Source organism: Hydra vulgaris, chromosome 14 (genome assembly GCF_038396675.1).
Source record: "Hydra vulgaris chromosome 14, alternate assembly HydraT2T_AEP".
NCBI classification, from domain to species: Eukaryota; Metazoa; Cnidaria; class Hydrozoa; order Anthoathecata; family Hydridae; genus Hydra; species Hydra vulgaris.
In genome coordinates, this window is record NC_088933.1 from 3,984,409 (window position 1) to 3,996,975 (window position 12,567).

General features: G+C 24.8%; 1 protein-coding gene across 2 annotated transcripts in view; it reads left to right on the plus strand.

Moving 5' to 3' along the window:
* The first annotated feature begins 1,761 nt into the window (after window positions 1–1,761).
* The window catches only part of LOC100207129 (E3 ubiquitin-protein ligase Topors), a 44,144-nt gene continuing 33,338 nt past the window's right edge, over window positions 1,762–12,567 (plus strand). Inside the window, exons 1-5 of one of the 2 annotated variants that reach the window (XM_065818167.1) lie at window positions 1,762–2,173; window positions 6,893–8,066; window positions 8,213–8,331; window positions 8,481–8,551; window positions 12,084–12,233. In XM_065818167.1, coding sequence (XP_065674239.1) covers window positions 1,832–2,173; window positions 6,893–8,066; window positions 8,213–8,331; window positions 8,481–8,551; window positions 12,084–12,233 — 1,856 coding nt within the window. In that variant the 5' untranslated portion in view covers window positions 1,762–1,831. Of the gene's footprint in view, window positions 2,174–6,892; window positions 8,067–8,211; window positions 8,332–8,480; window positions 8,552–12,083; window positions 12,234–12,567 lie in introns of both variants that reach the window. The other variant, XM_065818168.1, reaches the window with a different exon arrangement.

Here is a 12,567-nt window from a genome sequence, read left to right on the forward strand (position 1 = left end):
TGATCTTAATTCTTAATTCATTAACTTAATTCATATCCTTGTCGTGCGTACTAATTGCGTTTTTTACTCGTCTAGCGCAACACTTTAAATCTGAAACTGATTTAATTTTTTTTTTTTTACCATTATCTTAAGAACCTTTAGGAATTTTAACCCAAGTGGGAAACCGCGTTATACGCGGTGCCATCAGGCTGGCTAACACCCTGTATATGTGTTTATCGATTTTTCCTTCAACGCGACATACTGGTCCTAATCCAGAAAATCATGAAAAGCACCCCTAAACCATCAAGCTTTGTCGCCTTCATGTTTTAAAGTTTCTCTAGTGTACATTGGTTTTCCAACAAAAGTTTTTCAAGTGTACATTTGCACACATTCGGTTACCAACAGACCTTCAAACATTTTGTTTGCCATCTGAACTATTTATGTTAAACTTCTCATCTTACCATAATATTTTTCTCCACTGTTCTTTTGTGCAACTTTTATGAGCCTTTGCAAAATCTAAACATGCTTTTCTGTTTTTTGCAGATATAATTTTTGCTGCACGATAACTATACAATCCTTCTATATCTTAGTGTCTTCGTACAGTACTTTCTGAAATATTAAGATGAAATTCATCAACTGTATCTCTTGAACTAGCCAATGGGTTCTTTTTTACATACCTAATAATTTTACGATCAGTATGTAGAGTACCTTTTTTTTGGCTGTCCATCTAAATGCGCAGTTTCAACAGTTCCTTTTGTTTTATATTTATTAACTGATTGGCTTATAGCTGCTTTTGATACTGTATACCTTTTACATAAATCACTTTGTGTAGTTTGTTATAATCTTCAATGATTTCTTTGTTTAAAAACATTATTTATTATTACAATTTATTCATCTTGTAACCTTTAAGCTACAATATTATCATAAACTTCTGCAAATCAACACTGTAGTTAGTAAATAACATAATTAAAGTTAAGGTTAGATTTATAATATTATATTTGTGAAAAATAATTAAGCAAAATAATAAATTTATATATGTATAAATAAAAATTAATATAAAATAGGATATGTGAAAAAAATAAAAAAATTTTATTATAGTTTAAAAGAACTATTTTTACATAGCCTTTATAGAAAAAGTCTAGACATGTAATATCACAGAATCTAAAAAGCTAGTTCACATGCTCAAATTGTGTAGTTAATTGCTCACAAAAGTTTTTTTGCAATATTTAGCTTTATTGACAAACTAAAAACATCTTTGTAAACTAAAACCATTAAAATGTTTTGAAAATAAAGTTTAATTACAGTGCTATTTTACCAATAAACTGTTTTAAGGTAAAAGTTTTGAAACATTACAATTTTACAAATGTTTCGTGTTTTATACCAATGTTTCGCATTCATTAAAAAAAGTAATTTGTCCTTATAAACTTGGATTGGTGGGAAATATTTCTAAAATTTAATAAATGTTCCCTCCAGTCTAGTATGATTTCTGAGAAGATTTAAGCTGCATGTTATTATTAAGTAAGAGTAAAATTTTTTGATGAAATCTAGGTTGTTCAATATGTCTAATGAACACAAGAATGTTCCTAAATATAAACTGATACAAACTACAATATGATGTGTAAAATAAGAGATCTAATAAAGAAATTATTGTAGTATTTTAAACTTTATTATCCCTACTAAAGTTTTTATTTTTTAGTTATGTTTGCACAGAACTGAAGTGTTTTATAATTGTTCAAATTCAGCTCAGTGGCTTTTAAACAATTCCTTTTATATCCTAATGTTAGACAATATAAAAATATTGTGTAACATTAGGATATAATTTCATTTAGATTTTTAGTAGAAAAATAGTGTTATGACAAGTAATTTTTTAAATTCAGATGAAGAAGCTGTTTTAAGGCTTCGTATTGATGCTTTAAAATCTGCATCTAGGAAAGCTTTTCATAGAATTGAACAAAATATAAATTGTGAAATGGAAAATGAAAGCGAGAATGAACTTCGTGAAATGGCACTAAAAAGTATATCAAAAGATTCCTCGAAAACTCGTGCTAAAAAAACTCATGCTTCTAATATTGAGGCTAAAGAACCAATCAAACATAACAATGATGATTTAAAGCTTAGGCAAGTTGCATTAAAGTCACTACTACAAAAGAGATTGGTAAAAACTGAAGATTTGCTTAAAAAAGCAAACAACAAGGTATGTATAGATTCATTTTTATTTAAATTAACTGTAATTTCCCAGATAGGCTTGACTTGTAGCAACTGTCTATGTATTAATACTAATAGCAACTGTCTATGCATTAAACCAAAAATATTATTAATGTTAACATTTCTAGAAAATAAAAAAGTATTAAAAAAATAAAACCACAAATGTTTAAATATTAGCAATACCTGTATCCTTTATGACTCATATCAATTTTTACATACTTACATATTTGGGTAGCATGTTTCATAAGACCTTATTTTATCTCACTTTGTTATCTGATGTGCCTATGACAATATCAGTTGATGTATAAAAACAGTCCACTGTGCTTATTGTATGTACACTACACTGCATTTATGGCTTTATAGTTCAGTGTATGTACACTTTGTATAAAAATAAAGTATTAAAGAAAATAAAACAATATATATAAAAAAAATTCTATCAGGAAAAAGATAAGTCATTAAGGGATTTTCAAGTGCTGATACAAGTTAATTAACTCAGTTCTTTTTTTTAGTGTTTAAAGAATTTTATTTACACTTGAGCTTGGGTTTTGGCTTGTTTAGTTAGTCTTTGGTTACTATAATAAAATATTTGCTCTGTATTTCAGTTAATAACATCATTTAAGATTACTTATTTTTATTAACATCAAAGAAATAAGCATTAATCAAATAGAAATTCATTTCAAAAAGAAATCTGTTTGAATAAGAGAATTTTAGTCTTCCAAAGTTCTCTTATTCAAATAGATTTCTAGGTTTGCAGACTCCGCCGGAAAGGCGTGTGATTTCAAGTTTATATGACCACGAAAATAATATTTTGTTTTGATGATTTAACTACGGTTTTTAACAAATGCCCTAAATTAATTGGTTTTTAAATACGTTGAAAGTAAATAACTTCGACACGTTTATCTTTACAAACGTTTTTATATTAACAAAACGCTTTTAAATAAAGTAGCTAATGATTTTAATTAAAGCATCATTGAAAGTTGTATAATTTTTTATTTATATAATTTAATTATATAAGATTTTTTTATAAGTAAAAATAAAAAAAGTAAAAATTAAAAAAAATAATTAAATTTTATAATCGACGACTTTAAACAGCGAAGGTTTCTTTAGCAAGCTTTATATTAGAATCGCTAAAGTTTTTGTTGAGAAAAAGAAAAGAAGACAAACTTTTTTGAAAGCCATTTGAATTAAATAACTTTGATCTTTATTTATGATTTTATATTATTGAAATGCATTTAAATAAGGTAACAAATCACTGGTAATGTTTTTTATAAAAACATAAATAAATATATATTTTTTTATATTTATATAAGTATATATTTGTTATTATAATTGTTTTTAAAATAAAAAAATTATTTCAATTTTTTAAATAAACGATTTAATTATTTTTACTTTTGTGCGAAGAGTTGTTAAGATCTTTTTTCAAAACTATATATGTGCGCATTTATTAAACTAGCGTCAGTTGTAAGTTACTTTATTTAAAAAGGGTTTTGAATAATATTTTATTAAAAAAAACATTTGTAAAGATAAACGATTCAAAGTTATTTATTCCAAACGTAATTTAGATAATCTTATCGTTATAGTTTATTATTATTTTAGTTTTAATTTTATTTTTTGCTATTTTTTTTATGAAGATTTATTTTCTTTTTTAACGAAAAGTTTTTTTTTAAGTTTCTATATAGTTAAGTTAAGATATTTTTTTAGCGCGTTTTTAAAATAAAATATATATATATATATATATATATATATATATATATATATATATATATATATATATATATATATATACGTATATATATATATGATGAACCGATAACACTTTTTTGGCTGATGCTGATACCGATACCGATGGATGGGAAAAGGCCAATACCAATGAATTAACTAATTATTAAAGTTTTGAAAATATAAAGCCATACAACTTTAAATCGGGTAAATTTTTTCATGGAATCAGTACTGGTAAACCAATACTTGGACCCCCCAAAAAAAGAAAATTTTATTAAAAATTTTCTTTTTTTTTCATTTTAAAAAGAAAATGGTATTATAATAAGTAGTTTACTTAGAATTTTAATCTCTTTATAAAAAGTAAATAAAAAAAAAAAACCTATAGAAAATTATATATATATATATATATATATATATATATATATATATATATATATATATATATATATATATATATATATTTTTCTCAAAATCAAATCAAATCAGAGACTTCAAAATGAAATGTCAAAAAAGAAAATCACTTTAAGATTCTAAAGAAAGCAGTTGTAACAATGTTTAGTATTTAAAATTGTGTATACAAATATTGTAATGTAAAAACATAAGCTTGTTTCCTGAGTTAACCTATTTCGTCTTGAAGAATAAACTTGTCCTCCACAACTGAACAACCGTTCACTTTCAACAGAAGCTAGAGGGCATGATAAATACTTCTGAGCTATTGGAGCTAATTGCTTGAAGTTATTTCTATTTGCTCCCCCACCATACTATAGGACTATCTTGTTGCATGATAATGTCTTGACTCAAATAAATTAAAACTTCATTTTTTAATTTTAAATAAAGCTTTCTGTTTCTTGCAGAACTTCAGATATTCAGATGTATTTTTGATTAAAGTGTTTTTATTTTTAATTTATATTTTCAAAGCATTTTGAAAAATTGAAATCTATATTTATTGCACTTGATGACAAACTGACCTCAAGTTTAAATTCCATATGATCTTTTTGTTAAAGACTTTTTGAGCAATCTACAAGCCATTTAAAAATATTTTCAAAATAACTATCAGCTTCTTCATTTGGAAAAAAAATTATTTTTATTCCTCGGATCCTAAAATGTGGCTAAAATGAGATTTTTGTCATTAAGATATTTTTCAAATCTTTCAGCTGATTTTTTACATTCTTTTAAAGTTGTCTCTAATCCTAAAAACAAGGGAGACCTTTCAGCTTGAACCAGCATTTTTTTTTATAACTTGTATAGTTGGAATTATAGCAGATGCAATTGCTTCACACTCGCTTAACAAATTTGTTATATCATTAAACATTTTGTAAAGTTGTAGTAATTTTTCTAATCCATTCATTGTTTTGAGTTGTCATTATCACAACAAAATGGGACAAAGCACGCTTCTGTTCAAAAATTCTTTCAAACATAAAATATTGACTATTCAATCTTGTTGTTATGTCTTGTTTGAACCTATCTTCTGGCACTTGATAATGAGTTTGATATTTTTGATAAGCTTCAAAAGAAGATGGCGAATGATTAACGTGGGTTACAATGTTTTTACAAGTTGTTGATATATCTTTAATGTATATCTGGGGAAATACAGGGTCATTCAACACAAGTTGCAAAGTGTGTAAAAAACAACCTGCCTCTCTTATGCCAGCTAACATATTAGCTGCATCATCTTTAGCAGCTAAATGTACCTCTGAAGTTGGAATAAGAAAGTCATTCATAGAACTTTGAATTGCTTCACTTATATTTTTGGCAGTATGCGATACATTGAGTTGACAAACTTGAAAAATTGCCGATTTTTGATGAAATTTATTAGTTAACCAATGAGCTGTCATGTTAAGAAATGAGCATTTTCCATTGGTAGATGCTTATCCATCAGTTGTAAATGAAGTATATGATGCATCATTTATTTCTTTTTGGACTTTTTGTCTGACTTTGTTGTATATATTTTGAAAAACAGAGTTTTTAATGTATTTTCTACTTGGAATGCAATAGTTAAGACATAAATAGTTTAGCAATCGACATAAGACATAAATAGTTTGCATATGCTACATATTGCAATAAAGCTTCTTCAGGAGAATTAGTGAAATATTTCCACACCCAACTGCGTGATTTTATTGGAATACCTTTTCCAAACAAAGCTGCTGCCATTCTGAATATATATTTGATTCTGCAACCTTATTAACTTATTAGTAATTTAGATATCTAAATAGCAATCATATAGAAATATAGAAGGCAATACTTGAATACATATAGATGCTTAATAAGTTAACAATGCTTAAATAAGTTACTTTTAAGTATAACAATAAACAATACAAAATAAAATTATACTAAAAACAACATTATAGTAATAAAAGTATATATACATTCAGTTGATCAACTAAAGCTTATACACATCAATTTAAGAATAAATAAGTTTGTCTGTAAACAAAGTCAAAATAAATTATTTCTCAAAAAATTCTAAATAATGCATAAAGTTTAGATTATTTATTATTTAATTATTATCATAATGAAGGATAAAAATATTAAAATGCTATCGGTAATGTAAATCGATAAATTAATAAAAAAAAGCTGATACCGATTCCGATTGTGCAAAAAGTGACAGATTAATCCGATTAATCGGTACATCACCAATATATATATATAAATATGTATATATATATATATATATATAAATATATATATATATATATATATATATATATATATATATATATATATATATATATATATGTATACCCACATATATGTATATACCCATATACCCATATGTATACATATACCCACATATATGTATATACATATACCCATATGTATATATTTGTATATACATATGGGTATATGTATATACAAATATACACAACATCTTGTATTTTTTTTACAAAAAACACAAGATGTTTTGTATTTTTTAAAATAAGTAATTTAGTGGTTATCATTATTTTTCCAGAATGTTTTATTTTGTTTAACAAATTATTATAAATATATTCAGGTTATGCAACAAAATTTTCAAAACAAAGATGAAAGTATAACTCCAACAAAACCTACAAAAATCACAAATCTTAAGTCTAAAAAGATTGAAGATCACAAATCTGCTATAAAGACGACAAATCCTAAGTCTTCTACTAAGATCATAAAGATAGTCAAGACCAGAGATAAAGCTGTTGATAAATCACTGACACAGAGTATTCAAAATACTGCTGAGTGTATTGTGAAACAAAGTAAGATTGAATCATCTCAGAATAGAGATGATAGTATGAGAGATAGTATTGTTAGTGAACTACATAGTATTAGCAAAATATTAGTATCACAAAATGAAGATGACCAAATTTCTTTATGTGTATCAGATAATGATGACAAAGAATTGGGCTTATCAGATAATGATGACAAGGTGTCATGTGTTTCAGATCATGAGGCTGAACTGTTAAAAAATAACACAGATTTATGTAAGATAAAAATGACTATTACAGATTCCAAATCCAATTTAGATGATTTTCAATCGCTAGAAAATTCTAATGATTTGTTTCAACTTCCTGTTGACTGTACTCCTTTGTTAAGTGTAGTAGAACATTCTTTTGGCTCAATTGACAACAATGATATAGATTTTCATAATAATAATACTACTTCAAAAAATAATTTTCCAGAGGATAGTAAATTATGTTCAGAACAAAGTGAAATTTCAGAGAATCGAGAATCAAGATGCATCTCTGATTTGAATTCTAAAGGATGCGATGATATATCTGCAGAAGATAAAGATTTAAATATGTGGGAAAAGCATGCAATTGATTCAAATAAAACAAGTTCTTTAGTTTCTAATTTTTGTTTGGACATAAATGAACCAGGTCCAAGCGGTTACAAGAAGTCCAATAATGTGGTATATGACTCAGATGCTGAACATTCTATTATAGAAATCACTCCCCCTGCTAAAAAAACCCACTTAGTTATTGAGTTATCTAGTGACTCTGACAGTTCTCTTGGGGACAAGACAAGTTCTCTTGGGAACAAAGCACTTAATAAAAACAAAAGAAGGTCAAAGCAAAAAGTTATACAAGAAGAACTTAGTCGTCAAACAGCAAAGTCGCCAGGAAGAGAAGATATGAAGGACAGCATCTGTTCAGTTTGTCTTGGTCCATTTGAAAATCGATCATTTCTGCTTGAGTGCTTTCATATCTTTTTCAAAAATTTGTTTAAACTTTTTTAATGAATATATTTTCTTAATAAAAACAGTTTTATTTGTGAAAAATTTTTTAAATTTTGTTTATTATATTTATTTTGTAAATATTATTACAATATTTTTCTTAACTGTTAATACATTCATTTTGTCATATTTGCATTATACAGTGGTCAGAATTATCTCGTACATGTCCGCTTTGTAAGACTAAGTATAAATCACTTATCCACTCTGTTAATAGTGATTTGGAATATCAACAGGTAGTTTTTTTAGTTAATTTAACAAATAGTTTAGATAAGTTAATAACTTATTTAAAAATTTTTTAAATTACTTATTTTTATGATATATGTTTTATATAATTTGATTTGTTTTTGTAGTATATGAGTTATACAAGTTTGCTTGTTTTAAGTATACTTTTCCTGAAGAATCAAAGTTGAGTGATCAAGTCCAAACACAGCGAGTTCAAAATGATGGAAGAAGGTTTGATTTTTTATCTTTTTGAAAAAAGTGAAATCTAAAAGCTTTTTAAATTAAAGTAATATTTGTTAATAAAAATAATTTTATGTTTACATATTTATGATTATATACTTATATATAATAAAATATTTAATATAATAAATATGTTCAATATAATAAAAAAAAATGATTTGGATATTTATAAGAATTTAGAAGTTTAAATATTCAGAAATCTATAGAAATTTATGAATATTTATTTACACTAGTTATAATAGTAGTTCATGTTGGAGCATCAACTGATATAGTAAGTGCATGTTGCAACAATGTTGCAGCAAGTCTATGCATGTTGCAGAAATGTTGCAGCAAATGTATGATGCTGGAGCATGCATACACTAGCTGCAACAGTGCTGTGGGTGGACAGAGCCAGTGTGTTAGTTGCCTGGGTTATTCTGTTAACAAATTTTTTTTACCAGTTACCAGTTAAATTGTTACAGACAGAAATTGTTTAGTAGTTAGGTTAATGTTAGTTTGTTTTTAGTTGGCTAATAGTTGTAAAATAGTTACATGTTTTAATGCTTGTTTAAAATATCTGTTTATGTAAGAATGTGCATTATTTATATATTAAGAAAAATATAAAATTAAAAGTTTTATAAAAATATAAACAATATTATGAAATATATTACAATAGCTGTGTATACAATAGCTGTGTATGTGAAAAATTTATTGCCTAGAGTAGAGATATATAAAGTAGAGTATTATAGAATTTCGGTCCTTTTATTTAGCAATTCCTCAGGTTTTGGATACAATATAATAGCATTTCTCATACAGACATAGTGGGCACCTTTTGGAAACAGACCATGTTGATATAGGGTTTTTTTTTAAATTGTTTTTCAAATCCCACATATAGTTGGATAGGGCGGTGGACTTTTATTTAACATTACTGAATAATGATTTGTGGTTGTTTTCCATTCATCTTCTGTTAATCCAATATAAACTTTGCTGGGTTGGTTTCTAGCTGTGATGATGCATTTTTATATAGTGTTTGTGGATTTGCACTTACCATTCAGGGGGTATTCTGTTTTATTTTGACAATTGCATTTTGGGTCATTATTTTCAATTCTTGGGAAGATGATTTTTTTGTTAGGGTTTTTTATAATTTTTTTGATATTTTCAGTGCCGCTGTAGCTTATCTTTACAGTGTTTCTGTTATTACATATATGTTAAATATATATATATATATATATATATATTTAATATATATGTAATAACATATATATTAAATATATATATATATATATATATATATATGTGTTTGTGTGTGTGTATGTGTGTTGGTGTGTGTATATATATATGTGTGTGTGTGTTGGTGTGTGTGTATATATCTACACATATATATATATATATATATATATATATATATATATATACATATATATATTCATATATATATATATATACATATATATATTCATATATATATATATATATATATATATATATATACATATATGTATATATATATATATATATATAATATATATATATATATACATATATATATACATATATATGTATATACATATATATATACATATATATATATATACATATATATATATATATATATATATATATATATATACATATATATATATATATATATATATATATATATATACATATATATATACATATATATATATATATATATATATATATATATATATATATATATATATATATATATATATATATATATATATATATATACATACAAGTTTGAACACTCTGACTTTTGGTTGGTTGCCAGAAGGACAATTGAAAGCAACCAATTTAATTTTGGTCTCTGGCCGACTTTTTGAGTTGCCTGACACTGTTTTATTAAAATTTTTTCATTCAGCTGATTTCTCGCATATTCTAGTCATTTTTCATTATAAAGTGTAGACTAGAAATAAAAGTGTAAATAAAAGTAATATTGTAAACTATTGGTAACATTAACTTTTCTACTTTATATTATATAAAGCGTGTGGCAATATATTAGGTTTTTCTTTTGAATTGAGCACTTATTTTATAAAAAAAAATATTTGCTCTTTCTTACAAAGACAAAGTATTGACAAATATAAAAAAATAATTTTAAAATACTTTAAAACTCTTTGCTTTTAATGTGTTGTGATTAGTAATATCTTATTTGTTACTGGAGCCTAAAAACTATTGATATTGTGAAAGTATTTTAAAGTATCGCGTTGTAATTAAATTTAATTTTAAACCTTAATTATGATTCAATTAATAGTTATAACATAATTTTATTAATCGAATCTTAGTTCGGTATTTGAAAAAGATTATATTTCCTTATAATTTATTTCTCAAAACAAACTTATACTTACTATAATCTTTTGTTTGCTTATCACAATTTGTTTATTTATTTTAATTTTTATGTATTTAATATAGTATTTTTAATAAAGATTATAAACAATTTTATAGATAGACTTTATCAGTTACCAATAAGATATTTGTAAATGTAAATTATGTTCATAAACGTATTAAGTCAAAAGAATAAAGATATTAGTTAATAAGCAGCAAAAAATGCATTTGAGAAAAGAATTCTTTTAAAACAAAAGCACTTCTCCCTTTTTATAAGAAAAAAAATTTAATTTCTTTTTTCTTATAATAATCTATAATAATCTATGATGGAGAGACATTATATGTAATGAATTTTATGTAATGAGTTAGTTAATAGACTATTAGAAAAAAACTTTAATAAAAATTGTGAAACTATTTTACATTCACTCAGAATTCTTAAAAAAACTTCACATAAACAATGTTTAAAAAAAGTTTTCACCTAACTGAAAGCCTTCAATGTTTACATTTTACAAAAAAGTTTTTGCTTGACTGAACGCTTTTGACATTAAAAAAGCTAGCTGCGTAACAAGGCCTGTCAAAAAAATTTTTTTTAGCAAGTTTAGTTCTATTACTTCCATCTCTAAATCTTTAAATAAAATTTTAATAAAATAAAAATAAAATAATATTTTTGTTTAAACATTATAACTTTTTAGTTTTTATTTAAGAAGTATTTTATTAAATACGTTTAAATACTCTTAAAATTTTCTTACGTTTTAATTAATAATAGTTAATGCAAAAATCAAACTTTGAAAACTTTCAAAATAAATATTATTTAATCATTTTATTATTATTTTAAATATTTACTTTTCTTTTTATAGAATTTTTAAATTTAAAAAAAAAATCATCTAGAAATGCTATTAAAAATCAATAGTCGCCCATTTGGGCAACTTAATTGCATCAATGGTATATTTTTAGTTGCCTTTTTCAAAATTCCATTGTCTGGTACCGTCGGAAAAAATAAAGTCAACGATAATTTGCCGACCTTAATCTTTATGAGGTCGGCATCGTGTTGGCAAAAAAATTTGATACAAAGGTTTTACTATAAAGCATAAAAATGAGGTGGCATATTTTTTTGCCGACTTCAAACACTTCTAGGTTGGAAGTAAACACTACAGTCTGCTAAAATCTTTAATAGTGAGGATTTTTTTTTTTTAAGGTTTCGCTACCAAACCACACTTGTTGATTCTCATGCATGGGCACGTAGAAGAGCTGAGCGTGAAAGAGTTGAAAATGCTCTTTCACAAGGTCGTGAGCAGCGAAAGATGTCAAGAAGATTAAAGTGGTCTGCTACAAAAGACAGAAGAAAGTAAAAATTTTACATTTTATTTTTTATCCAACAGTTCATTTAAAAATATGGGGATCTGAATTTGGTTCTTATAATCAAATCAAGTTTTCAGTTGTTTATTTTTGTTATAAGTGTAATTAGTTTTATAAACACAGATCAGTTTACATACAAAGTAAATAGTTATAAAACTGGTTGCTGTGTATGAGTTACATTTCTTAACTAACAACTGAACCAAAAGTTAAATACCTAAAAGTTAATTAAACCAATTTAAAAATAATCATTACAGGCTTTTGTTACATTTTATTAAGATAATTAACTCATTTTTTATATATTAGAAAAAAATTGCAAAGTTTCT